The sequence below is a fragment of the Talpa occidentalis genome, unplaced genomic scaffold, assembly GCF_014898055.3.
Source record: "Talpa occidentalis isolate TD23 unplaced genomic scaffold, MPIMG_talOcc4v2.1, whole genome shotgun sequence".
Taxonomy (NCBI): Eukaryota; Metazoa; Chordata; class Mammalia; order Eulipotyphla; family Talpidae; genus Talpa; species Talpa occidentalis.
In genome coordinates this window covers 75,936,232-75,963,399 of record NW_026555331.1, presented here as the reverse complement: position 1 = coordinate 75,963,399, position 27,168 = coordinate 75,936,232, and the positions used below count along the sequence as shown (strand labels likewise).

At 43.8% G+C, this 27,168-nt stretch overlaps 1 protein-coding gene across 1 annotated transcript in view; it reads right to left on the bottom strand.

Annotated features, from left to right (window-relative positions):
- Positions 1 to 1,091: 1,091 nt before the first annotated feature.
- GLI3 (GLI family zinc finger 3) overlaps positions 1,092 to 27,168 on the bottom strand; it is a 285,419-nt gene continuing 259,342 nt past the window's right edge. The window contains exons 11-15 of the mRNA XM_037507112.2: positions 19,206 to 19,355; positions 17,957 to 18,121; positions 12,348 to 12,638; positions 7,508 to 7,835; positions 1,092 to 6,647 (exon numbers count right to left, since the gene is read on the bottom strand). Coding sequence (XP_037363009.1) covers positions 4,315 to 6,647; positions 7,508 to 7,835; positions 12,348 to 12,638; positions 17,957 to 18,121; positions 19,206 to 19,355 — 3,267 coding nt within the window. The 3' untranslated portion in view covers positions 1,092 to 4,314. The remainder of the gene's footprint in view (positions 6,648 to 7,507; positions 7,836 to 12,347; positions 12,639 to 17,956; positions 18,122 to 19,205; positions 19,356 to 27,168) is intronic.

The window sequence follows — 27,168 nt, the reverse complement described above, 5'->3', positions numbered from 1 at the left end:
CTACGTCAGGCATAAATTCATTTTTCATATTTTTTTTTCGGATTCATTTGGACACTTTATGTGAGGTTATACAAGGGAATAATTTTGGATTTATGGGAGGAAATTCTCTTATGACAGGAAAGCACACAGCGTCCTAAGACGGCAGAATCCCTGCTAGAGAGCAGGGCAGGGCATGTTGGTGACCTAAGGGCGTGCGGCCCTAGGACACAGGCTTCTGCACCCACCCGTGTGTGCACGTGCAACTCAGCAGCGGGGATAAGCGGATGCGCCACCTGCCCCTGCCAGCGCGGAGGACACGTGCTGCTACTTGGAGAGGGAGGAAACGCTTTCACAGTGGTGATCTGGTGACTAATATTGAAGAGAAAATATAAATACCAGGACAAATAAGAGAAATAGCTTCCACTTCTGTCTAATGTCTGTTATTAGGGCCTCCCCTGTGGCGCAGCGGGTTGAGCACAGCACTGTGAAGCTGTCCGCAGCCTCTGCAGCGCAGGTTTGATTCCCGGCCGGCAGGCGAGCGTCCTACATGGCCCGGCAGACCTCTCCTGTCTCTCCCGCTGCTCCCCTCAGCAGTGTATTTCGTCACCCTGCCTGTTCTGCTCCCCTCTCTGTCTCTGGTGAATCCTTTCACCCTCCTGCACCTCTGGCCTGTACCCCAGTGCTTGTATAAATAAATAATTCTTTTTAAAAAAAGTGTTATTAAAAGTCACATCAAATTAGATCTTCACAGGCAGGATTTTCTATTAGCGGGCACTAGGATGTCTCTGACACAAGAGGGTAATTAATATATAAAAGAGAAACACGTTATTAGACATTAAACCTGGCAAACTGATAAAATGGCAGCAACGCCAGGCCCTCTCACTCTCCCAGCGGCCGCCCCCCACCCCCAACCCCAGCCTTCCCGAGGAGGGGGAGAGGATCTGGTGGGAAGGGCTGTGGGGCAGGGGATGAAGGGGTACAGGACTCCACTGATCGTGTGAGCGCGGGGCTGTGTTCAGACAGGCTCTCAGGTTTCCAAAGCAGGCCCTCTTTTCATTCACCCATGAATTAAATAAATAACCTGATAAATATTTCAATACAAAGCCTTTTTATTGACATTGTAAGAAACATTGTTCTTTCTTTGTTACAAAAGGACTAAGTGGTTCCGAAAGCAGAGTCCGTCTGTGGCGGCTGCGGCCCTGCCCTGCGGCCCCGGGTGGAGAGGGCAGGGCCCCGAGCAGCTGCAGGCTGATCGAGGAAGGCCCGGGCCGGCCGCGTCCGCACGCTACGCCTACAATACTTAAATGTATTTACACGTGTTTCTTTTAAAAAAGGATTACACATTTCATTTTTTAAAAATCTAAAAAAGGTGAAAAAAATGAACTTGTATTTTATCTTACACATTTGCAGGATACACAACAGTAACTTGTCAGAAGGGAACATCCTCCAATCAGTTCAAAATAGCACAGGAAACCAGGTCACAAGACAGCTCAGATTCTGCTACAATCGGGTACCCGCGGCTGGTAAGCCGCAGCCTCGAGCTCTGATTGGGCAATGCCAACTGGTCCCTCGCATCCATAAGAGTAACATAAAATAAGGCACATACATCGTCAGAATCAAAACTCCAGCTCAAGAGGATGAGCCAATGTGTGGGGAGCAGGGGCAGTCTCATTAGTTTATTTTTTTTTTTTTTTTAGAAAATAAAGCAAAATGGTTTGACAAAAATGTGTTTAACACAGATGTCAAGCAGGAGGGCCATGTACGAGCCTCTATTAAAAAGCAGGATGTGACACTGATGAACTGGCACCTCCTCCCTCAGGCACAGACCAGAGATGTGCAGAGAAGGCTGGAGGCTGGCGGTGGGTCCCGCCATAGGAGATAGCAAGTCTTGAGTTCCTTGTCCAGATAGGACACTTCTAAGTGGCCTCACATGAGCTTCCATCCACTATCATCACAGGTCACTGAACTGGAAGAGTCTAATTTCTTCTTCCCTCTCCTCCTTCTGAGATTTCCATAGAGAGAAGGCAAATATTAAACTGAAGTGCGTCTCCTGCAAGTCTACAGGCAGTAGCAAGGGAAACAAATATGAAAGATAAAAGTGAAGAAAGGGTCAGCCAGGAGGGTCTCCTGAAAGCACAGGGGAGGGCTGAGGGAGAAGACTGCAGTGCTCACCCCAACCACCGTCACGCTTCAAGGTGACACAGGCGTTATGGTAACTGAGAAATGCAGGTCACAACCAGGAATACCTACTGGGAAAGGGCCTTTCAGAGGAAGACAGGGTTTGGGTCAAACCATAGAAGTATGAGAGTTAAGATGGTGATCTGGAGATTTTGAGACTCACGGAAAAATGATTATTTGGGGAATGAATCACAGATTTCATAACCAGATCGTAACCTATCTGAGAAACAAAGCAAGTCTTGCCTTTTCAGTTAAAAAGTGGTAGATTGGACACCACTACCCTGAGATCAGCCGTTGTCCTTAAGCTTTTTGGCTGTTCCAAATTGGGTGCATCCTTTGATTTAGAAGGCTGTGTGGTGGAAGGATGGCAGCAGGAGGAGAAGGTATCTCAGCACCCCTCTGCTGATCTCAGGAGCATCAAGTCGAAAGCAAACCCAACTCTCTTAGCCTGAAAGTCAAAGGGCCAATATACCTCCATTCTGAGAGTCTTGGTCCAAATGACAGACCATAAACATGAGAAAAACAGGCTAGTCCTAACATTCTTTCTATTAGCTAATATTTCAATTTACTTGATTTTGTCTTTCTAATACTAATTTAAATAGCCGGAAGAAGGAGGAAAAGTCACACAATTGATCATGAATCACTTTGGATAAACCCAACTCCAGGGTCAAGGGGACAGAATACAGCAAGTAGTCTGAGATGTTAATATTTTATTTCAATAGTTTACATTTTTTAAAGTAAAATGCTGGATAATCCATGTACTCTGTGCACACATAGTATGTCTTTTATGTGTATCAACTGCACATGAGGAGCTTTACTTTTAAAATCTTTAAATGTTTTAATCCAAAACAAAATTAAAGCTATTAGTCCACATTAGGGACTAACTGTATCAAACATTTAATTCTTCAATGAATTCAGCTTTAATAGATAGGAGGTAAAAAAAAAAAAGGCATCAACACAGCTACTAAGCGTCCTCGCTTGTGCTCTCAAACACTAAAAATGGCTGAAGAAATTTATTTCAAATGTCATTGTATGTGAGCTTTTCCTTTTAAAACTAAGTTTCATAAATCCCTTAAAATAGGATGCTTCGCACAGATGTACTCTTTCACCATAGTGGAATTAATCCAGGCTAATGACAAGGCTGGCTATGGGGTTATTTAAATACCTATATACTTAGAACTATATATAATCAATTCTCAGTTATCTATGATAATGGGGAAAGAGATGAAACTAATCAACAAATACAGAAAACCCACAAATAAACCCCAAACTAACTCTACCCAATAGCTTCGATCTATATCTACCTAACTTCTTACCAGAACAGATGCAGGCAGCAATGTGAGCGTCACCAGGTGCCCTCCCCCTCCCTGAGCAGCACTGAGCGCTCACGTAGATGGAGGAGAGAAGGCAAACTAGATAACTGAGAACTGACCATATAGACGTACCACCCAAAGCATTCTGATGGACAGGAAGAATTTTAAACTTAAATGTTAAACTTAAACGCTTTCATTTGCAAGAGCCCCGGGTTTTCACTGTTTGCAACTGTGGAACGTATGTCCTGATCTGAGTTAGGGCTGGGGAGCGTGCTAACAGTCTGTTACCTACACTACAGTGCACCCACAAGAGTTAGACTCACTCTCCATATTCGGATTCTTGTGCCCAATGTGGGAACAACAACAACAAAAAAAGTTGAGTATATGCAAAGGAAAGTTTTAAAAGCTGGAAGTGTAACCTCTTGGTCATAAGCACACCAACTCCTGTCTCCTTTGAGTAACAGAGAAACATGCCAAATTCTTTAGTTTCCCCTCTTCTTCAAAAAAGGAAAGAACATGCACAGCACACATTTACACTGGTTTACTAAAGGGGGCGGGAAGGGTGGGCTTACAGTTTTAAAAAAAAAAAAAAAAGAGGGCGGTTCGAGTGTAACAATACTGATTCAAAACTGAAATGAAAGACAGTTTCTCCCTAGAACACTTTAGGGTTTTGCAGAGTCCTTTTCCATAAAAGGAATATACTTGAAACACATCCCAGTAAGGTGAGATGAGATTACTAAAATACATACAGAACTAAAAACATAAACCAGCAAAAAACCAAGTCACTTTAATCTTTTAAACTCCTAAAGTTTCACGTCTGTTGGCAGTCCTTTTTTCCTAAAGCCTATTGCATAACGGCAAGGAATTTGCTTTCTTCCGCGAGGGAGGTCAGCAAAGAACTCATGTCCCCGATGGCCATGTTGGTGGTGCTGACGGAGAGCACTGGCAACGGGAGGGACGCTCGCGGTGTGGTGAGGCGGGAGGAGCTATGGGAAAGGTTCTGAATGATACTTGGGCTCAGGGCTCCTGACATCAGGCTGGCGTGGTCCCCATCATCTATGATGGCATCAAAATCTATCTGCACCCCTTCTAGGTCGTGGCTGTCGAGGCTGTCGACTGTGCTTGTCACCTGGTTAGCACCTGGGGAAAGTAACTCCGAGTTTTCAGCACTGGTCCCCTGCAGCAGGCAGCTAGCTTCGGAAATGGAGAACGAGCCAGCTTTCATGTCCTGCTGACTGAAGCCCATGGTTTGGTCATAGAACTGACCAGAGTAACTCTGCACATTGGAACAGAGCTGATGGGGCTGCCCTTGCATCTCCATCTTGATGCCGTTCACCCTGCAGGTCTGACTTGTGTCACTGAGCTGTCCTTGCTGGAGAGCAAGGCCACCCCTTGGAACAGCCTGGCGCCTGCTGCCCCCATAGCTGGCACACGGTTGGTAGCCCCTGATAACTGCCAAGCTTGACGGCTGGCTGCTGATGCTGGGAGGCCCTGGTAGGCCGCCTTCCGGCCCTTGATAGACGTTGATGTGTGAGGTAGCACTAACCTGCCCTAGCATCTGCTGACCTGGGCGGCCTGCCCCTTGGGGGTTCATGCTGTCGCTTTGTAGCTGATGAGCCAAATACCTCTGTCCCACTGTGTCTTGGGTCAGCACGCCATTCACTGTGCTGCCAGCAGACTCACTTGGTGCCACCAGCAGGCCAAAGTCTGGCAGGCTCCTGTTCCCTTGCATGGTGGTGCTTTTCAGCTTTGACACTTGGATCCCAGCACCACAGGTACCATCAAGTGAGCCGGGGAGCCCTGACTGCCTATTGAGGCAGTTCCCATACTGCTGGGTCTTGTAGGGCTGTTCATGGAAAGCGTTTCCGTTGGGGACAGTGCTGCCAGTTTGGCTCACCAAGTGTTCTGGACCACTGTAGGAGATGCCATGCTCCCCAAGGGTCTGATACCCTCCAGCTGGGCCAGTGCCATTCCTCAAGGGATTCTGTGGGTGCACGCCCATGCTGTTGCATAAACCAAAGGCTCGAGCCTGCTGTACCGGGCCCCGCTGGCCACATTTCAGCTTGGAGGAGGACAGGTCTGCACTGCCCGAGCTGACCTCATTCCACTGAATGGGCAGGTCGCTTTTGTTGGCGTCAGTGCTGGGCTGCTCCAGGCCACGGTACTGCTGGCTGGCATGGTTATCTGGCAGCCCAGCTGGGTCAAGGTCACCATGGCCACTCCCCAACTCAGGCCCATGGGGCACTTTGCTGTCGTCAGAGATGGCACTCTGGAAGTGTTGCTCATATCCTACCAAGTTCTGGGAATTTAAATACTGCACCACATCATCGGGCAAGAAATCCTCATCATTCAGGTTCACTTCTGAGTCCATGCTCAGGGACTCCAGGGTGACATTCTCAGTGATGCTGGGGGGGCAGGGAGAGGAGTGGAAGTGGCGGGACTGACCACCCTCGGGCCGTGTATAATTCTGAAGCACTAAGTTACGCTTTTCCAGGGATGAAGGCAAACCGGGAGGACTGAAGCTGTTAAGGCTGCTGAACCTTGGCACCCTGGGCAGGGAGAGGCTCTCTGAGACGGTCCTCACGGGGTCGCTGGCTCTTCTCACACCATTGCCAAGCCCATCATGCGGCAGCAGCGGGCGCCGGCCATAGCTGTGGGCACCCCCATCGCTACATCTCCGGGGAGGGTGCACAGGAGGCAGCGTCCCTGTGGCCTCGCGGGCATCTCCAAGCAAGGCCATGCGGGTCTTCAGGCTCATCCTCTCCATGTTGGGCAGCGGGGTGGGTGGAGGCCCACCGGTGGCGGCCGCGTACTTGGCTTTCAGGCGGTACTGCTGGGCGGGCGTGAGGCTGAGCAGGCTGGGCAGGCCGTCGCACTGGCTGACCTCGCTGGACCGGCGCGAGGCGTCAGTGGAGATGGGGTCATAGGAGTCGGCCACACTCACGTTCTGGGGCCGCCCCTCGGCCTGGGACGCTTCGCTGGACCTGCGGCTGGAGAAGCAAGGCGAAATGCCTGAGGAGCGGCGACTGCTCAAGTAGGCCGAGCTGATGGTGCTGGTGCTGCTGTCCCTCCTGTTGAGCATGTTCAACATGGTGATGTCCACCCCAGAAAGGTCGCTTCTGTTCGGAAGAAGGGTCATCGGCCCACCCAAACTGCAGCTATTACTGGGCTGTGTGCCTGCAGACAAAGAATGGGAGAGATGGATTCATTTCAGGATGACTTACAGCTTGTGACTGCAAACTATAAAGGGTCAGGTAGTAACTATTATAGGCTTCCCTAGGTAGGACAATTTCTGCCACAAGACCTGCCACCATCTCTGTGATGCAGTGTCCAAATGCCACGGTGACAGTGATGGTGAAGTGGGTGGGGCTGCTGTCAATAAAACTTTATTTACAAGAGCTGGTGGCAGGCCCCATGCCTACCTGAGTGTTTGCCTGCCCTTGGCTGAAACAGAACTCTAACAACTTCCTGGATCGGTTAAGTGTCTTCACAGGCACAGTGCAAGGGAAAAGGAAGAGTCCCAGGAGGTACATACACAATGCTCAAGTTACAGGTAAGTGCACAGGCCAAAGGCATTGAAAGGCGTATTACTTAGCCACTCTAAACCTCATATCCACATTCAGGAATGCTCCAGATATTCAATGTGATCTGACAATGGGAAAGGCTGCTTGTCTTTCTTTGAAAAGGGCAAACATCAGTCAAGATGGCTACCAACTGCCTGCTTGTTGATTGTGGGAACCAGAGGTAGGTAGTGGTCTCACATGCCTCTGCTGCTGGGAATTATTGTCATAACTTCACCATCAGGATGTGAATCATTCATGTAGTCTTTTGCTTTTTGTTTCAGTATTATTCTATTACTACCTGCTTTTTAAATATGAACTCTGGAAAGATACCATTACTATGTGTGGATACAACATAATTTTAGAACTAGTGGTGAAATCAGCAAATATAAAACCAAGGCCCAATTTTCACACTGTTCTGGTTGCATCAAAACACAGATGATTCTGAAGGGCCATGCCATCTATCACAGGACTCACCATTTCCTATGAGAGGAGAGACAGCAGGGGCTTTAGGGGGTAGAATAGGGTTCGGTCGAGGAAGCATTCCATTCACTTGTTTGAGTCTTTCTAGTTTTACATGCTCCATCCATTTGGTCCCTGCCGGGTTTCTCCTGGCCTGCAAAGCAAGCGCCGTGGTTGCAGTGGAAATGGTTGAGTCCATGATTGGGGTTTCATCAATGGCACTGAGGTCTCCTACACCACCTCCATCAGTCAGAGGAAGCTCGAGCCCACTGTTGGAATAGTTGCTGATGGGGGACTGTTGGCTGCTGCATGAAGACTGACCACCAGGGCTTGGCTGAGATGTCTGTTGGGGTTGAAAGGAAGGGAAAGAAATGTTACCAGTAAGGAAAAAGAAAAGTGAGCCAGTAATAACAGAGCATGCAAATCAGGACTCTCAGTGGCTTGAATGAGAAGAGCTATGTTCTGGTGAATGGAGGTGGACCCTCTGGACTAGAATGACTGATGGGTCACCAGGTGGATATGCAGTAGGGGGTGATGGACAGCAGGAAGTGCTCGATGTGGTATGACTGGCATGACACCACCCATGGAGTCCTGCCCCAAATACCACTCTGCAAACACACTTTCTCAGTTCCAGTTCCATTTCCATGACTTTATTCTTTGGGCATATTACTTAGCCACTCTAAACCTCAGTTTTCTTACCTATAAAATGGAGCCAATTTATTTATCTTAGGGATTATTATGGGAATTCCATGTGAAACCCTGAGAACACAAAGTATAAAAATACCTGGATAATAGTAAATGATTGGCCCAGAGAACACTAGCAATTATTAGTAACCCCAGTGGCTTCCGTCTGTGGGTTGAGTTTGCTTGGCTAAACCAAACATGGAAATGTACACTGTACCTCCACTTGAACAAAATTCCCTCTGTGCTATTCAGAGCTGTTTCCTTCATTTTACATTTTCCTGCTTTGCAGGATCTCAAGCAGGTAGTGGGTAAAGAGGTAAAACTTCAACCACTTAGCTCCTGCTATACTCAGAGTGGGAAGAAAGGCTTTAAGTCAAAGGCACTCTGAATCGGGGCAAAGATCTTACTGCTCCCCTCATGTGCCCCTAGCACTTCACTGGGAGGCAGTGTTTCCCCAATCCCAACCAAATGGACTGTGTAAGGCGACAGTGCAAACAGATGGGAACTTAATCTAACCCATTGGTTGTCAATCAGGAAAAGACTCCCTCCCAGGGATTCCTGACATGGGGTGTAGAAAGCTCACTGTCCCATGTTAGGAAAAGCTGCAGCGTCCCAGTGCAGGGACAACAGTTGCAGTGAGCAGTGCCGACAACCGAAAGTGGTTCTTTCTAAAATCCCACTCTCCCTGGTTGATAAAGATAAGAAAGTGATATTCAGAGCAGTCCAGTGACTGCCCGAAGTCACAAAGTCCGTGGGGCAACCAGCCTAACTCCAGACTGGTGTGAAGCCCAGTGGCACTATGAAAACTGGGGTCTGACAACAGTGAAAAGGGCAAATTCCCCAGGGAGGGATCGATCATGCACTGGCTCACAAACTGGCATCTAGGTAGAATGCACTGCACTGTCGGGAAGGGGCTTTGGACGCTGGTCTTATCAGTGGAACCTGTGTAACTTTTTCTGGACCCACAGTATATACACCCAAGCAAATGAACACTTTCTATGTGCGTGCCGCATGATACAAAATTCCTCCTGGGCAACCAAGCAGAGCAAACTTTGGTACACAAATTTGTCATGAGCTACAAAGACTTCCTTAATTTTTTGATTCAGCAGATTCTCTGCTCCTTCCTCAGACTTTTGGAGCAGGGCTTTGAATGTCTTTTGGGATGCCTTTTACTCTTGGGTTGCCAGATCAGAGACAGAGAGAGAGAGAGAGAGAAAGAGAGGGAGAGAGGGTGTGTGTGTGTGTGTGTGTGAGGGGGGGGGGAGAGAGAGAGAGAGAGAGAGAGAGAGAGAGAGAGAGAGAGAGAGAGAGAGAGAGAGAGAGATTCTGTATGTGACTGGCTCAGAGACTCACACTTCCACAAGGCACAAAGGAAGGCCAACTGCACTTATAATTAGAAAACTGTTTCAATAAAAGTCAAATTGCTAACAACAAATGTATCTATATCTTCCTCAAGTAGGTGTTGTGCCTGTCCCAAGGACACAATACAATAGTCAATGTGATAATCAAATATTTAGTCTTTGAGAACATCTGCTTGGTCGGCCCCAGTGTGTCTTATTATGAAAACCTAGACATACAGAACAATGGGTTTCACCATCTAACTTCACATTTCCACATGCTGAATGTTCAAAACACATTTCCTTCTATATTTAAAATATAGCTCAGCAATGTTCACTACCAAAGATAGCACACAGCACAAGAACTAAAGAAAAGATGAATAAAAGTTAAATGTTAAAATGAAAACAAAATAAAAGGAGCAGAGAAACCAAAATTCCCTCACCTTATTACCCACTGTCCTTAGGAAGTGAGAACAAGACATTTAGGAGCATTATACAGAAGAGATGTTGGATTAATAAGAAAAAAGAAGAAAGAATTTAATTTGTAGCATGATGATCAAATCAAAGACAAATTTTTACAGAAAGAATACTAGAAATGTAATCTCATATGCATTAGCAAATGTCTGTGAAGATACCAACCTATATTTATGTGCATACATATGCCTCATGATCTACTGAGGACTGATTGATTCACCAAACTTACTGAGCCTCAGTTTCCTCACTTATAATGTATGGGACCTAGTCCCAATCTGTATGATCTCTTCCAGCCCTATGTTTCCACAATTTCATTATCTTATAAAATAATTCACGTTAGGACACCTCCAATGTCACTGAGCCAACAAATCACTATGCGTTCTTATTTTCTATCAATTTTCTATTTAAATAATGGGTAGTGGAGAGGAAATGACAAGTTTTCTTGTGTTAGGGATATACATGAGGAGATAAGGTTCTTAGGATGTTGTCCTATGAACATAAATCATTGTCTATCAAGACATACTCTCGGTGTCCACAAATTCAATTTCCTGTTTTCGTTCAATACAAACTGCTGAATGTTCTGGACATATTTATACAGGGAGACCTCATTTTAGGAAATAGATACGGGCTCCTCCAAAAAAGTATATAAAGCACAGTTTATGAACTGGTTAATTTTAAAAGGTAGTGATCAGTACTAACACATATATAAATTTTTTACCAAGGTGTTTTTTAAAGGCAAAGTACAGTCACCCACTAAAAAACAATGATACTTATTTGCATTATTTTTGGTTAGACTCAATGTGAAGACTTCAAAGTTCAAAGACAAACACAGTAAGTCATTAATTTGCAGCTTCCCACCCCTTCAATGCTTGAATTTTATGTGCATTATTTTCCGCATTCCATACTGCTGGATAGTCATGGAATTCACTCAGGAATTTACAGGATGTACATCCAGTTGCTGGACTTAGCTAATATTAAGTGCTTCCTTAAACTCAGTATAAAACTCCCTGGGGCTTCCCTGGTGGTGCAAGGGTTAGTTAAGATTCAGCACTATGAAGCAATAGGCAGCCACTGCAGCACAAGGTTTGTCCCCTAGCCAGCCAGGGAGCTACCCACATGGCACAGCAGACCCCCCCGTCTCGCCCACTGCTCCCCTTAACACTGAATTTCAGTCAGTCTGCCTGTTCTGTTCCCCACTCTGTCTCTGGTGAATCCTCTTACCCACCACAACCCTGGCCTGTACCCCGGCTCTTGTATGCATAAATAAGAAAAATCTTAAAAAAAATAAAACTGTCTGCCTGATTATATCCATGCATGGAAGCATGTGACTTCTACCTGGTACATTTTCTCCGGAGTCTGAAGAATGATAGACTAGAACCCAACACATCCTGCAGAGCTGACTCTATTATCCTACGGCCAATACAAATTTACTGAAGCTCCCGACAGCTACTCTTTCATTTCTCTTGTTCTTTGGAAATTTTTAGATGTTTTGTAATAGCACATAAAAAAAGCAAGATCACCACATGAAGTTTGAACAGAAGCATAATCCACACACCCTTTGTCACCAAACCAAAAAGATTTTCACCTATGACATCTTTCAAATTTCTCCCTTGTGTTCCCCGTCTGTGGGTCAGGCACCACTGAAGAAACAATCTCCAATCTGTCAAGCCAATCACTAGGCTGGCACTGATGTTATCTTTTCTAAAAAATCAGGCATGCATGTCATTCCCCATCACTAGCAATACATAACACCTTTTATCCTCACCCCCCACCCCTTTACCCCTGTGTGTCCCTTTAAACCCCATGGCTCCTGTGTGCCTATGCCAGGACCTGCTCCTTCCCCTTCTGAACCCTGAATGTGGAGGTAACCCCCTCCCCCACCAGCTCAGCATCCTCCCAGTGAGTTGATTAGTTCCTCTTTTGAATGCATTTTGAATCCATCACATTGAGATGTAAGTACTTGCTTATTGGTGGTCTGCCTATCCCACTGAACTATAAATCCCTAAATAATAGACTGGGCTTAGTTGTCTTGGGGTCATCAGAGCAAAGATGATAGAAAACATGTTTACAGAAAGACTAATCAAATTATTTTCTACAAATCAGGGCCACTGAAAATGCAGTCATGTCTTTCTACCTCCCACAAAGAGGGATGGCTGCAGATCAATTTTTAAAAGACAGGAAACCCTGAAGCTCTTTTGAACAGGATTATTCTACGTAGTACAGTGATCAGCGAGCTTATGACCTCCTTAACCAGGTGGCAGTGAGGACCGGGGCAATCTACTGCCTCTAATGCCCTACGGAGCTCTCCTAACTAACCTGCAATGGCTCTGGGTAGATCAGAAGGAAAGTGAATGACATACCATGGGCTTCTCTGCCTTGACCGTTTTCACCTGAAGGCATTCCTCACGCTTTGAGGTAGTCTTGCTGAGATCCTTCTGCTCACCAAGGGCTCCCTGAGTCTGCCGGCCAGGCGACCTGGACTGTGAATGGCTGCCAGAATCCCGAGGTGGTGGGGGCCGAGGATGTATGTCCCCACGCTGCTTCTTGGTGACATGAGCCTCTGGACCATGCACTGTCTTTACATGTTTTCGGAGGGAGCTTGGGTCTGTGTAGCGTTTGGTGCAGCCTGGGATCTTGCACACGTATGGTTTCTGTCAAATGCGACGAGAGGGAAACAGATTGTGATGAAATTGATTATGTCCCAGTTCAACAGTACTTTGTGATTGCTCATTATAGTCTTACTCTTTCAAAGTACTTTCAGAAAATTTGCGGTGTTTAAATATATCTAGATACAGATTTAACAAAGGCCATTTAAACCTTGCACAGGTTCCTTAAAATCTAGCTTTCATAGATGATTATTTTGGATCTTGGAAGAGCCGAGAACATGTAAATTGCCTTTATGTTCTTGGAAACATTTACTCCGGGAGTGGGAAGATGAACGATGGTTGCACTGTAGGTACTCAATAAATATTTGACAATTAAAATGATAGTGAAGAAAAAGGTGATAATGATGACATAAGAAGGTTGAAAAGATACCCATCAGCTAATTAGAAGTCTACTTATACCTTTCACAAGAGCGTATGTGAAGAAATTTCTTATGGCTGTCCTGGTTCTCATTCTAATATCACATTACACCTTTGAAAATGAAATTTTCAAATATTTTTTTTTTAACTTGCCAACAGGCTCTGGGTTAGATCCACTAGAGTGTGTTCATTTGCATAGCATTATGACTATGATGTCCAGGGCCCAAGGTACTTAGAGCCTTCCTGATCTTCATTTTATTTATTCATTCATTCATTCATTCATTCATTCGTTCATTTATTTATTTATAAGAGGCATTTATTTATTTGTTTTGTTTATTTATACATGCACTGGGTATAATCAGAAGCGCGGGAGGGTGAGAGAATTCACCAGAGCCAGAGCGGGGAGCAGAGCAGGCAGAAGGACCGAAGTACACTGCTGAGGGGAGCAGCGGGCGGCAGGCGAGGTCTGCGGGCCATGTGGGACCCTCCTCCGGTGGCCGGGGAGCAGCCGGGGATCGAACCGGCGCTGCAGAGGCCGAGGGCAGCTTTGCAACCCAACGCTCAACTGCTGCGCCACCGGGGAGGCCCACCTTCCTAATCTTCAAAGTCATCAAGCCCTGTTAGACTGTTCATGACTTGGAAACTAGAAGGGACTGGGGGTGGTGTGCTGCACAGGTCTTCTGAGCTGGGCTCTACTCCCAGATGCTATCAATTATTTCATATGCTAGTTTCATGTTCTATGTGGACTGGTGATCAACCCTATAGAGACAGTATATGGGCACTTACAGTTATATGGACACTAAATATTTACTCATATCACAGAATTGCTGTTATTTACTCATGACCAACATCAGAATTGTGAATTTGTTTATATGGCTTCAAGTGTAATATAGTCATGGATGCTTTTATGAGTATATACTTACATAATCTATATACCAGAAGATGAGCTGGTAGGTAAGCAATAGTCATAAAAGCTATGATTAACATAATACTTCCATTATGTCACAAGATATGTCCTGTCTTATAGACTACATGTGTCTCAAAGATGTTTTTGCACTAAAAGCCCAAAAAAAGAATGCTACCTAAAATTAAGACATGTTTTAATGTATTGAAGGAGAGATTTTGAAATTATCCTGAGAGACTTCATCTCCAAATTTGAGATTCTTCTGGGAGGAATTGATTCCCCATTAACTATGAATTACTACTATTCAGAAGCTCCTGTGATTTGCAGGTATATATGTATATATATGGTGAAATGAGCACATCGAATTCTATTCTGTGCATTAGGGCCAGAAGAATGGCTTTGCTGATTAGTGCTATTACTTTGGAGTGTTCTGACATCAGGCTTATGCTTGTTCACTGCTCTGCTCAGACAGGCTGTTCCATCAGCACACAGCCTGAGATATAGGGGGGGAGGTATGCAAGGGTAGGAAGCAGAGGGAGCACAAAGTCAAGCCAGTAAGTGTGCATATGCACATTGTGGGCCTGGATAATTCTACAACAGTTCATCAGAGCCCACATTTCCAAAGACAGCAGCACAGCCACACGCCCTCATGTATGAACATGTACAGTTAGTCCCCACTTCACACGGATGACAGGCTCTGGCAACTTTAAGTGAAACAACACCTATAATGAAAGCAGATCTTCAAATGACAAAGTCTGACTCAGCAACATTATAAGGAAACAGAGCACAATTAATGGCAGTATTTTAGGAGTTGTTATATATTATCCACCTACAAAATCCCTTAAGAACAGAGGTTCCACAACAAAACTTAGTCACCCAATTATATAACTGGGCCTCCAAATTCTGTTGTGATCAACACGAAAATGACATATGATTGTAGATGAAGCTATATGCTGTCAGACTTGCTGAATTATCCACATTTTCTAGATATCTGACTATGAACCTGGTCATTACAGTTTGGTGATTCTCACTGATCTGAAAGGTACTTGGTGAAAACAACTGATAGTTTTTCTGCTTGACTTTGCAGTATTTATTCAGATGAAATTTTCAAATTATCCAGATCAATAGTTAGTGATACCTACTATATGCTAGACTCTGTGAACTCAATATTTTAAACAATGGAGTTTAATCTCAAGGATTATAAAATGTACTAGGAAAAAAACAAGACAGCATGTGATCATCTACAAAACGAAGCTAAAGCAAGTGTTTCAGCTGGATGACCAAGGCGGGCAGCTGTTATTAAGTTTCTTGTCTAATGCCCAGATCCCAGATCAAAGGTCAGGGCAAGAGTTAAATAAGATGAAGCACATGAGGTGCTTACTATGATATGTTGCACATAGTAAGTTCTTAATAAACACAACTTTGATTAGAAGGCCCCAGTATAGTTGGGTTTAGAAAGAAGGATAAGATTCTGAGAGATAAAAATGAGGGCAAGAAGAATGCCAAAAAAGAAGTGTCCTGAGCAAAGGTCCTGTGGTGAGACCACTTCATGCACGTGGACATGACCTTCAAGCACAGGCTGTCTGGAATGTTCCTTTCAGGGTGATGACAGTGAGAGGTCAACACTAGAAGAGCAGGCTTGGATCAGGTGACAGAACAAGCCTAAGGAGTATAACTTTTCCTATAGGAAAGGGGGAGTTGTTGGAATTTTCTGGAAAAGGAGATACAACCCAAACAGAGTTTATGAAAACTTGCTTAGTATGGCATTGGGAGGAACAGGAACTGTGTAGTCTGGAATAGGGAGTTCCATCAGAGGCCACCGCTGTGGCTCGGGGCAGTCTTGAGGGTGAGGGAGGAATACCAGATTGGTTTCTCCCAGGGGAAATTACTCTCTGTTTTATTCCATCATATTCTTTTCTGCACCTAGAATAGCAAAATGCTTGGCACATAACTAGCTATCAACATTTGTTTGGTGAATGAATAAAGGTGTAAATAAGCAAGAAAACATCTGGATTCATGTAGGATGGTCTAATTAAAAAAATCTGGATTTCCTGAACAAAGATATAATTTCAGTATATCTGAAACTGCCTATCATTCATATGCAAAGCCAAGGCCTTATATACATAATGAAAAATTATTTACATGTTTATGAACAAAATCTTATTTAGTGTTGAGGATGGATCTTAATAATTTAAATAAAATGCTCAGTGTTGGGGAAAAGTCACTTCTATTTCCCTCTCCCTGATGCCTCTGGCAATCACTAATCTATTTTTCTGTGTCTATGAATTTCTCTATTCTAATTCCTGAAGATATTGTACAAAACACGAAGAGCAGACACGGCAAGTACTGCACACAGTAAAAGCACTTGTTACATAAAAAAAAAAAAAATCTTTCATAAAATATCTTCAAGCAGTTGCTCAATATTAAGAGATTCCAAATGACTGGAAATTTCCTAATTCTACCATGACCCTTTTAAAAAGACTATATACGAACATGCGTGTATGAGATTTTATGTGAGCATGTTTTTCCGAGAGTGGGCTAATCCCATTAGAGATAGTTTTGCTCTATCAGTTCAGCTGAAAGGAAACTCAGGGCAGACTCACCACTAGAGCCAAACAGCCAGGGAACTGAATGGACTACTTTGTTTTCCCCAGATTTTCTCTCCCTAATTCTCTAACTGGAAGATCAGAAATGGGCTTAACCGGCATTTTGTAAAGTCAGATGACAGCCACACCAAGGTCAGAATGCTGTTTCTCAGATACACTGCAAGCACACTAATAGCATGTTTGTGGGACAGAACTAAGGCTCATGTTAACAAATTCTGGCTAGCTCCTATTTCTGTCCAAAATGTGGGGATCTCTTCTGTTAATCTCTTAATTCATTCAAGAGTAGGTTTTCCAGAGGAGTCTGAATTTGAGCTAGACCTTCAAGGAAAAGATGGAGGTCTCCCAGCAGACATGCATTAAAATGCAAGCAAAATGTGTTTGAATATAAAGAAACAAAGTACGGACAAACCAAACCAAGTCAAACCCTTATTTTCTGAATGTAGAACTTAGGTTGCAGGTGGGGACAACAGGTGGAGGGGGTTCAAGAGAAGGTCTTGGAGGATTATTGGTACTTTGGTGCAGGGTGTGTTGTGGTATCATATATTTGAAGAAGTGTGAACCTGTACTCCTAGACAAAATGCATTGTTGTAAACTAATCTTAGTTAAATAAAAAAAGGTTTCTCAGTAAAATAAAATACTATTTAAATAAAAAAAGGTTTCTCAGTAAAATAAAACACTATTGATTTTTTAAAAAAATATTTCCTTGTGCACATTAAAAATGATTTAGAAATAATTTTCATTGTTGTATTTCTCTAGAGTTTGGGGGGATAACTACCTTAAAATAACCACAACACAAAAGAAGTCACCAACTACCATGAAAGCTTCCTTCAGCATATTATTTTAAGTAATTGACTAGAAACCACTCTGGGTTCCAAGAACAGTTTCTGAGATCCTTTGCAATTTAGAGTGTCTGGAAATCATAGCTAGCCCAGACTGGTTGTTCTGTCAATGCTTTTCGATATGATGCATTATATAATGCATTTGAAGATAACACCTGGAAAAAGAAAATGAAAGTATGTCTTAGCGGTGAGCTGTCCGCAGCTGTCAACACAACACTTCTGACTTGAGCCAGGGCGCTTACAGGGTCATGGTTAGCATGAATCCACGCAATCCCAGGCAGAGCTGATGGGTGGAACTCTGGCATAAATGCTCCTATTGTTTGACCAGTAGGTGGCAGTTCTGAGCAATGTGAAACTTACTGGCCAGGAGATTTAAGAAGTTGCTTCTTCATGTGCATTACCTTCCCCACAGGGTCAAGTTTTCAGCCCTGCCTCTGAGGTACACACTTCACCTGTCAGTGACAGCACCTGCTCCTTCTGGGAGTGGTCCCAGGAAACGCAAGAACCTGGCCACTGCTCCATGCACATGCCCCACCGGGGATTGTGTATCAACCCGTGAGCTCTGGGCCTACAGCGTCTGTACTGGAGGAGGCTCACCTCATTGGAATGTGTTCTGTTTTGGTGCTTGGCGCGGTCTGAGGCGTTGGAGAAAGCCTTGTTGCACCCTTCATGCTCACAGACGTACGGTTTCTCTCCAGTGTGAGATCTCAAGTGCGTTTTCAAGTTTTCTAGTCTCGAGTAGGCCTTTGTGCAACCTTCAAACTGAGGACAGCAGGTAAATCTGGATTACTTCACACAATAACAGCTTTTGCCTAACACTCCCTCCAAGTTGATGAAAGACTGATGTTTTGAGGGTCAGTAGCTTTTCAAAACCAAGCAACAAAAGTCCACTAAACTCTGCATTTACTGGGATTCAGATGGGGCTCAGTGCTGTTCCCGAGAAAGCACTTTTAGTGCTAGTAAAAGTCCTTGAGTGTTTTTTTTTTTAAACAGACCACTCAATGTGGACAATGGATTTCATTATCTGCTCATTGATCTCCTCAAATTCCCACTGATTTCAGATTCAGCACAAAGTTCATTAATATGGCTTTGTGTCCATACAAAGGCATGGAATTTGATCATGTTTGTAAAAGGCCTTTAATATGTAAAGTACCAGGGTTGAGCAGTGCTCAGGGCGCCTGGTGGACACCTTAGTGAGAGAAGGCTTAGCTTTGAAGGAGTCCCAGCCCCACATGTCCACTGGGACAGACTAGGAGAACACAGAAAAACTCGAAAAGCCTAAAACTGCAAAGTCCTATCTTTTGAAAACAAGCTTTTCAAGTCAAAATTGGGCCCCCCTCTGGACTCCGAGTCCTCTGGCAAGACAGCATTTATGCTGGGAAGGCACAGTGGCCTTGTGCTCCTTCCTGGTGCCAGCCAGCTGGCCCCAACTGCGGCCTGCCCACTTGCCACTCTGCAGAACTGCCACTGCTAGCCATGCAGGGCTCTTTATATTTAAACTGCAATTATTTTAAATTAAATTAATTTAAAAAATCAGTTCCTTGAATGCTCTATCTACATCTCAAACATATCCAACAGGCACATGTGACTGTGGCTACCTGGTAGACAGTGCAGGTCTAGAATTCTGCCATCACCCCCCAGGGCGTGGTTGTCATGTTCCTTCTCCAAAGGTCTGTGGCCCTTCTGCAGGCAGCTTTCCCTCCACTTCAGAAATGCCACTGGACACCCCCCTAGGCATCAAGTAGACAGCTCTCCACCGCCCAGTCACACCTCCCCTGACTGGAGGCCCAATCCTGCTGTCCCCTCTGCTCAAGGCCGCTGTGGGCCCTGCCCGCTGCGTACTCACAGTGCATTTGTGAGGCTTCTCTCCCGTGTGTCTCCGCATGTGCACCACCAGCATGTACTGGGCTTTGAAGGGCTTCTGCTCCCTTGAGCAATCCAGCCACCGGCACACAAATTCCTTCTTCTCTCCATGAATATGGTCGTTATTTATATGCTGAGGTTTGGAAAAAGAAAGCGAAATAAAATGCAAATGCATTGCTCAATTTTTTGTGAGCATTTTTATTATTTTTTAATTTTTACATCATTTTCATTTTTGCACAATGTATGCATTTTCATCTTGGTTATAGTTTCCATACAATTCCCACCCCCCTTGTTTTGATCCTACTCCTTCCCCCCCGCCCCGTAGTGTGTCTCTGGTTTATAGTTGCTTGTTGATTTTGATTTTTACTTTATCATAATTAGTCTTTTCCCTGGTCCCTTATTTAGGTTTTCTAAATTCCTGCTATGAGTGAGACCATCTGGTATTTTTCTTTTTCTTTCTGGCTTATTTCGTTGAGCATGATCCCTTCCAGCTCCATCCATGTTGCTGCAAATTGCATGAGTTTATCTTTTTTGATTGCTGGATCAAGAAGATGTGGTATACAAAGAAACGGAAAGACATCCCTTGCTCATGGATTGCAAGAATTAACATTATCAAAATGGCCATCCTACCAAAAGCAATTTACAGATTCAATGCTCTTCCAATGTTTATAGCAGCACTATTTACAATAGCTAAGCTATGGAAACAAACCAAATGCCCAAAAATAGATGACTGGATGAAGAAGATGTGGTACATATACACAATGGAATATTACTCGGCAATCAAAAAAGATAAACACATGCAGTTTTCAGCAACATGGATGGAGCTAGAAGGGATCATGCTCAGCGAAATATGTCAGAAAGAAAAAGAAAAATACCGGATGGTCTCACTCACAGCAGGAATTTAGAAAACCTAAGTTAGAGACCAGGAAAAAGACTAATCAATACAAAGTAAAAATCAAAACCAACAAGCAACTATAAACCACAGACACACTACGGGTGCAGGGGGGAGGAGGGATGGGGGAGGAAGGACTAGGGTCAAAATAAGGGGGGAGGTGCAATTGTATGGGGAATATAACCAAAATGAAAATGCATACATTGTGCAAAAATGAAAAATGATGTAAGAATTATATAAAATAAAATATTAATTAAAAAAGATGTGGTACATATATACAATGGAATATTACTCTGCATTGCTCATTTCTGAAGGTAACAAAAGGGAATGAAAAAAAATGCCTCAACTTAAGCTTTTAAGACCACATGATAGCTTTATTACAATATAATATAAAGCACTTTGTTCAAGTTAATCTGTCTCTTAAGCACACTTGCCCTTACTATGTTTGTGTATTTCCTAATCTGCGGAAGTGACAATCTTTGGTGGAAGCCTGGCACCCCAGAGAAAGGACTGTACAGGGCCTCTGAAAAGTGAAGTTATGAAATGGGGGGAGCCACAAATTTCCTTTTTGAGCCTCCATTGTACTTCATCTGCCCAGTGAAGGTTCACACTCTCCTGGCCCCCCTGCAGTGCTCTATGTCTCTATGTGGACTCTAGCCTTGTCTCAGACTGCAGAAAGAGAACGCACACGTGCACACACACAATTATGGACTAAGGAGCAATAACCAAAGCACTCTTTGAAACCACTCTATAGTTCTGATCAGTGATACTAATTCTTGAATAAGAATCAGAGAGAAATGAACTATATATTGAAGCTGAAGACCATCTCATAGTGATACCAGCAGTCTGTAGTAGTTTCTTAGTCTTAGCTATCTTCATGTGTGGGATATAGTAATGAATTAACTCATTTCTAAGTTTCTCTCTAGCGCCATAATTTTATTAATTTGGTTTTAAAAATGAAGATGAATTTTCTGAAATTCTTCAACTCAGAGAATCCCTTTTCACATAGTTTCTTGGATTCACAAATCAAGTATACTATAATGGGGAGGCATGAGAAACCCACAATAGCACCAGAGGAAAATGTAGTTCTTAATTTGCATCAAATTTAAGTCAATTTCAATAAGCTGAATCCTGTTACAGATTTATGAGGAAATTTGTGTTCTAGTTTGATCCGGTTAGTTTTATTCTCTGGTCACCCTGCATTTCACTTCCCTTAATGTAAGGCTGTTCAGAGTACTTTCTCAAACATACATATAAATACACCACTAAGGGCCTCCCCTGGTGGCACAGATGGTTGAACGCAGCGCTGTGGAGCTGTCTGCAGCCTCTGCAGCGCAGGTTCAATCCCCACTGGCCGGTGAGAATCCCACATGGCACAGCTGGCCTGTACCCTGGTTCTTGTATGCATGAATAAATAAATCTTTTTTAAAAAATACACCATGGTTCTTGTATAAATAAAAAAAAAAAATTAAAAAAAAACCACACCACTAAAAACTCTGGGAAATGAAAAGAAGCTGCTCTTTGGTTCAATGTGCGGCACATAGTGATAGAACCTGCAGTCCTCTCCTGCCTGGGCCTGGCTCCTAAGTGAGAAAGGTCTGCAGATGTGCAGCCAGATGTGCAGATCTGGCCAGCCAGATCTCATGGTCTGCCTTTCCCACTTTGTCCACTAGGGGGCCAGCAACGCTAGGGGAAAATGAAATTTGCTCTTTCTGTAGATTAAAAGTCGATGAGAGCAGAGCAAAGCAATTACTATTCACTGTCCTATCCTTGAGCAGTTCTCAAAGGGCAGGCTAAACAGAAGACAGCCCAATGCTAGGCCACAGATCACAGGAATCCTTTCAGAAGTCAGAACACAAGGAAATCAGAGTATCACTCAGGATCACGCAGACACCGACCCCATGGCAAACAGACATGGATATCCTATAAAAAGCCAACTGTATTATTAGTGTTCTTTAAAAGTTATGCTGGTGCACAGAAGTATACAGGGAGAACACATAGGCTGCACAGGGGACAGCGTGAAATCTTTAACCTAAAATCCACACAACACGGTGGAGTTCTAGGAATTCTTTTGAGGGAGAAAAAGGAAATGATCACACAAAACTACTCATCAAAAATTCATCTTGCTTCAGCACTGGTAGTTTTTTAAGTTAAAAACTTGGAAGTTTTCCTAGTTATTGGAAATAAAGCTTGAGTCCTGGGATTAATGTACATGAAAGAAAAAGAAGGGAGGGAAAGATAAAACTGGAAAACTGAATTAGAATTTGAGCTGAACCTCCTCCCTGAATCTGGGATCTACAGCTTTTCTTTTCCTTTCATTTTCAGCAATTGAAAAGTCCTCCTGGGGTGTGGCAGGCCTTTGGTGAATATTTTTTAAAATTAATTATGATTACATGAAGATTTTACATAAGATATTTATTACTTTAAAATATACTACCAGGAGCTAAAAAAGGATTGGAAAGTTATCCCTATAGGAGCCCTGTCTTTTTGGGTGGAGTCAAGGAATACACAGTGACTATGGCAGTCATTCATCTTGCATATTCACAGGATGTAGCGCGTGCTGCTCCACCCGGGGAATCATGCTGGAAAATCAGACATGATTCCTGCTCTAAGGAAATTACAGTCCATTGGCGAGAAATGGATAATGACTTAAATTACCATACAGTTATAGTGGTGATCAGTGCTATGAAGGGAAAGAGGGTTTTACAAAAACAATTAACAGGGAGTCCCAAATCAGGGTCAGCTTCTCCAATGAAGCGGGATTTAAAATAGACCTGGAGAGTGACTGGACATGGGCCAGACAGATGTGCAGGTAAGGGTGAAAGTGGGGAGAAAAGGAAGGCTTTGCAGGAAATGAGATAGAAACACATGGAAAAGGGCCAGAACTTGGTGTCTTTGAAGAACAGGTTGAGGAACACACATGGTGGGGATGATGGGCCAGCAGACACAGGAGGCTCGGAGCACTGCTATGGCTGGACGTAGTTAAGGTATGAATTCCCATGGCCAGGATAGACCACTGAGGTAGCTGAGTTTGGTCCTACCTAAAATGCAGTGTGCAGCAGCAAGCTGTGGGATAGACTCCCGGGCAGAACCCATACACACCCCACCAGAAAGTCAGAACTTTGGAGACTTGGCCTTGAGGAGGAGGGCTTCAACATTAACTGGCATTACTTAGGGGAGATGGGGATGACTAAATAGGGAGGCCTCAGCAGTGGCCAGTGAAGTAAGAGTCTTGTCTCTGCCTCATCTCTCCTCCCATATGCTGGAGAAGCCAGACTCCGGGAGGGGAGAGGCAGGCAGTCCCCTCGTTTAGGTGGATGGCAGGAGAGGCGCAAACTCTCCCAGGCCCCTCAAATCATGTGCCTGGCTAGTTTGGAAGGGACGACTCTGAACGATTCGGGTTTGTGGTTTAAACTGGATAGGCTTGTAGGGATGGAACGTGACTGGGAAGTTGCCTGAGAGGTTGTGAGATCACCGTCGCTACATGGAAGGGAAGAACCTACGAGGAGCTGAGGAGAGAGGTGATTGGCAAAGTCAGAATGATTTCATATTTACACCTTGCTGAGTTTCGTCAACCTTGGCTTCTGGGACAACGTCCGAAAATTCAAGTGTCTGGAGTCCTGTGCTCATCAGCAAGTGTTACATCCAGTGTTGCCTCCGACTAGGGGGATGGAGGGGGGGGGGAGAACCTGTCTAGACAGTGGGAGCAATCTCGTTTTCTGAAAGGTTCAGCATCCTAGGAATATTCCCTTTCTTCCCCCTGAAAGTGTCTAGATAGACCTGAGTTCTGTCCAATACACTTTTGTAATTTGCTGAAACTTCTCTTGAGTGCAAACTTGGATTGAGGCCACAAGTTATTTTTCTTGAAATGAGATCCTATGATTTTGGCTGGAAGACCAGGTCCACTTTGCTCGTCCTTAGGTCCAAATGCTGAACTCAGGATCATAATCAATTACTATAAAGAAAATACAGTGATATCTTTCAGCCTTTTTACGTAGTTCAAATGCATTTTATGCTTAAAATATTTCTAGGAGCAAGATTTCAAGTGCAAATTAAAATTCTAAGAAACCATAAACTTTCCATGTCCCCATGTCCTAAATATTTATTTTACTTTTCTTTAAAAAGTTGCTTGACCTCTGCAGCAGTGCTCATGGAAAGTTCATTTAGGGTCAACGTTTTATGACAGTGAAAACAGTATGGGGTGTGTGGGGGGGAGGGGAGGGACATCAGGAGATGCACCCGAGACAACATGTGACAAACTGGGCACCCTTGAGCAGGTCAGTTCACCTACCTGGACTTTTTCTCATGTGTAAAATAAGGGTGATGAACTAGATCAGGTGGTTTTGGTAAACTTTTTCTGTAAAAATCTAGATAGTAAACATTTTAGGCTTTGTGGGTCAAAAGGTCTCTGTTGCAGCTACTCCACTCTTGCTTCGAGATTGACAGCCACAGACAACATGTAAATGAAGAGGGGTAGCTGTTTATCTGTAGACACTGACTTTTCATAGGTCATGAAATATTCTCTTTTTTTTTCTATTATTAAATGCTGTAAAAAACATCCATAGCTGTGCATTCAAATAAGCAGTAGCCAGATTTGTGGGTGATGAGTTTGCACACCCCTGAATCAGTAGACTTCAAAGTTTCCTTAGTGGGCTAACAGAGCCCATGGCTTTCTATGTCAAGTTCGTTCTCAAGTCTGAAGAAGTAAAATTGAAAGAAGGTATGTTTCAGTGACAGAGAAAAGAAAGGGAACAGGAAGCCATACAAATCAGGATCCTGAGTTAAAAATGAGGGGGGTAGAATCAGACCAGACAGCTGTCCCCCCTCTGTATCATATTCCTAGGGTAGAAAAGCATACTTTCTTTGCTCATCAAAATCCTAGGTAACTAAGAAGAGTAATACACAGTGAATTCTTAACATTCAACAGACAGACTGATCCCAAGAGAAGCTGGCCTGCAAGTCAATGGGATTGTGTTTATTTGTGGTTTCATTGAAATTTGACTTCCTAGCAGTTAATCAAATATATAAATAATTTAATTGGAGGGAAAATAATGCATGATTAAATTCCAAACTAATCCAACACAAAGACATGCAATTTGCCAGAGGCCCAAGCTCCAGAAAGAGATAGATGGTGTAAATTACAGTGCGGGATGCCAACTCTCTCAGCAGGCCACTCTGAAAGCGCCTTGACTGAATGAGCAGGACAGGGATGCCAGGAAGGCTGAGTTCAAACACCAAACTTCCCAAAGAATTTGTTTCTTCAGTTTTCCAATTGGGATTGTACGCATTTTGGCGCAGGAAACTGATGGCTGGTGAAACAAATAAAACATCTCTGGCACTCATAGCAAACCAACAAAGTTGCTATTTCACAATTGTGATGATGTCTGTGGCAAACTGAGCCAAGACTCTGCAGTCCTACAATCTCTTCTCCTGCCCAAGGTGCTTGGGGATCACAGAGAGGTAGGGGAAATCACCATGATGGCCTGGCAGTGGAGGAAGCGTGTGGTGCTTTGCCTTTGAAGGGATTCTCTTTGGGAAGGAAGCCCAGCACTTAGCATCAACCACAGTGCAGCAGAAAGAAAGACCTTCAGGAAAATGGGAAAGTGAAGCGTTTCTTACACGAGTAGCAAAATGGAAGTCCACAATAGAATCCACTGAGCTAATCAGGGTCCTTTCTTCTCACTTCATTATTTCGCTATAAATCTAGAGCAGGCAGTTTTCCCCCAGCCTAATTCCTAACCCTTCAGATGAAATGCACAGATGCGGTCTATCGATCCCAAATATTCACAGCTCTCCAAAGAAAGCTGCTATTCAAGCAGTTTTTAGAACTTGGAAGCATACTTACTGCTTTCTTTCCATCTCCCTCTCTGTCAGCCAGATTCCCCACCATTCCTCACTCAGAAAGTACAATTTTCTAGATGGAGAAGCATCCTCCACCGGGAGAAGCTACGGCATAGCCAGAAGGTATGTGTAAGCTTTGCATGGCCCCCTTCAAGTCCTGCTAATCGAAATGTACTAAGCAACAAATGCCTTGCTGTTTCAAGTCTGTTCACTCTTGAAACTAGCCAGTTCTTTAACATCAAGAAGGTAAATTCCTTCCACTGTTAATGAAAATATTACTGCTAACCATGCCTAAAAACAGAGGAAGGCAGGAAATGTAAAACTTCAGACTCAACCCTCACTACAATTTCCCTATATCTCCCCTCCGTGTATACCTTACACACCAGTCTTTTTGTCAGTATCTACTGTCTTGCCAATAAAACAGCATGTAAAAGCAAAAATCATGCTCTTTATTTATTTAGTTAGTTTTCTTACATCGTTGTTAATTTTTGGACAGATTTTGATTTCTCCCCTCAGGTGTAGTCCCTGTAGTTCTTCCACCACCATGGCCCCCGTGTGCATCATCACCACAGTCCCTTGTGCTCATCCCTCCCTTGTTTTACTTCCTCTCCCTCCCCTTCCCCTGTATGCCTCACGTCTATGGTCAGCTTGCAAGATCAGTCCTTTATCTGACCCTTCATTTGGTTTCTCTACATTCCACATATAAGTGAAACCATCCAATATTTATCTTTTTCCTTCTGACTTATTTCACTTAGCATGGTTTCTTCCAGTTGCAGCAATGTCGTCAACTGGTTTCTTCCAGTTGCAGTAATGTGTGTTTATCTTTTTGATCACTGAGTAGTATCCCATTGTTTATATATAACACATCTTCTTAATACACTCATCGGTTTTGGGGCATTTAGTTTCTTTCCATATCTTAGCTATTGTAAATAGTACTGAAATAAACATAGGGGTGCAGGTTTCCTTTCTAACTTGTTGATCCGCTATGGAAAGTTGTGTAGAGTTTCCTCAAAACACTAAAAATGGGTCTGTCATATGATCCAGCAACTCTACGCCTAGGAATCTATCCAAAGAACACAAAAAGTATGATCTTTAATAGGATAGTGCTCAGGTAAATATGACCTCTCTCCACATACCCAAACACCCACATATGCGCACATGCGCATACATACACAAACACACATATGTGCACATGCATATACATACACAAACA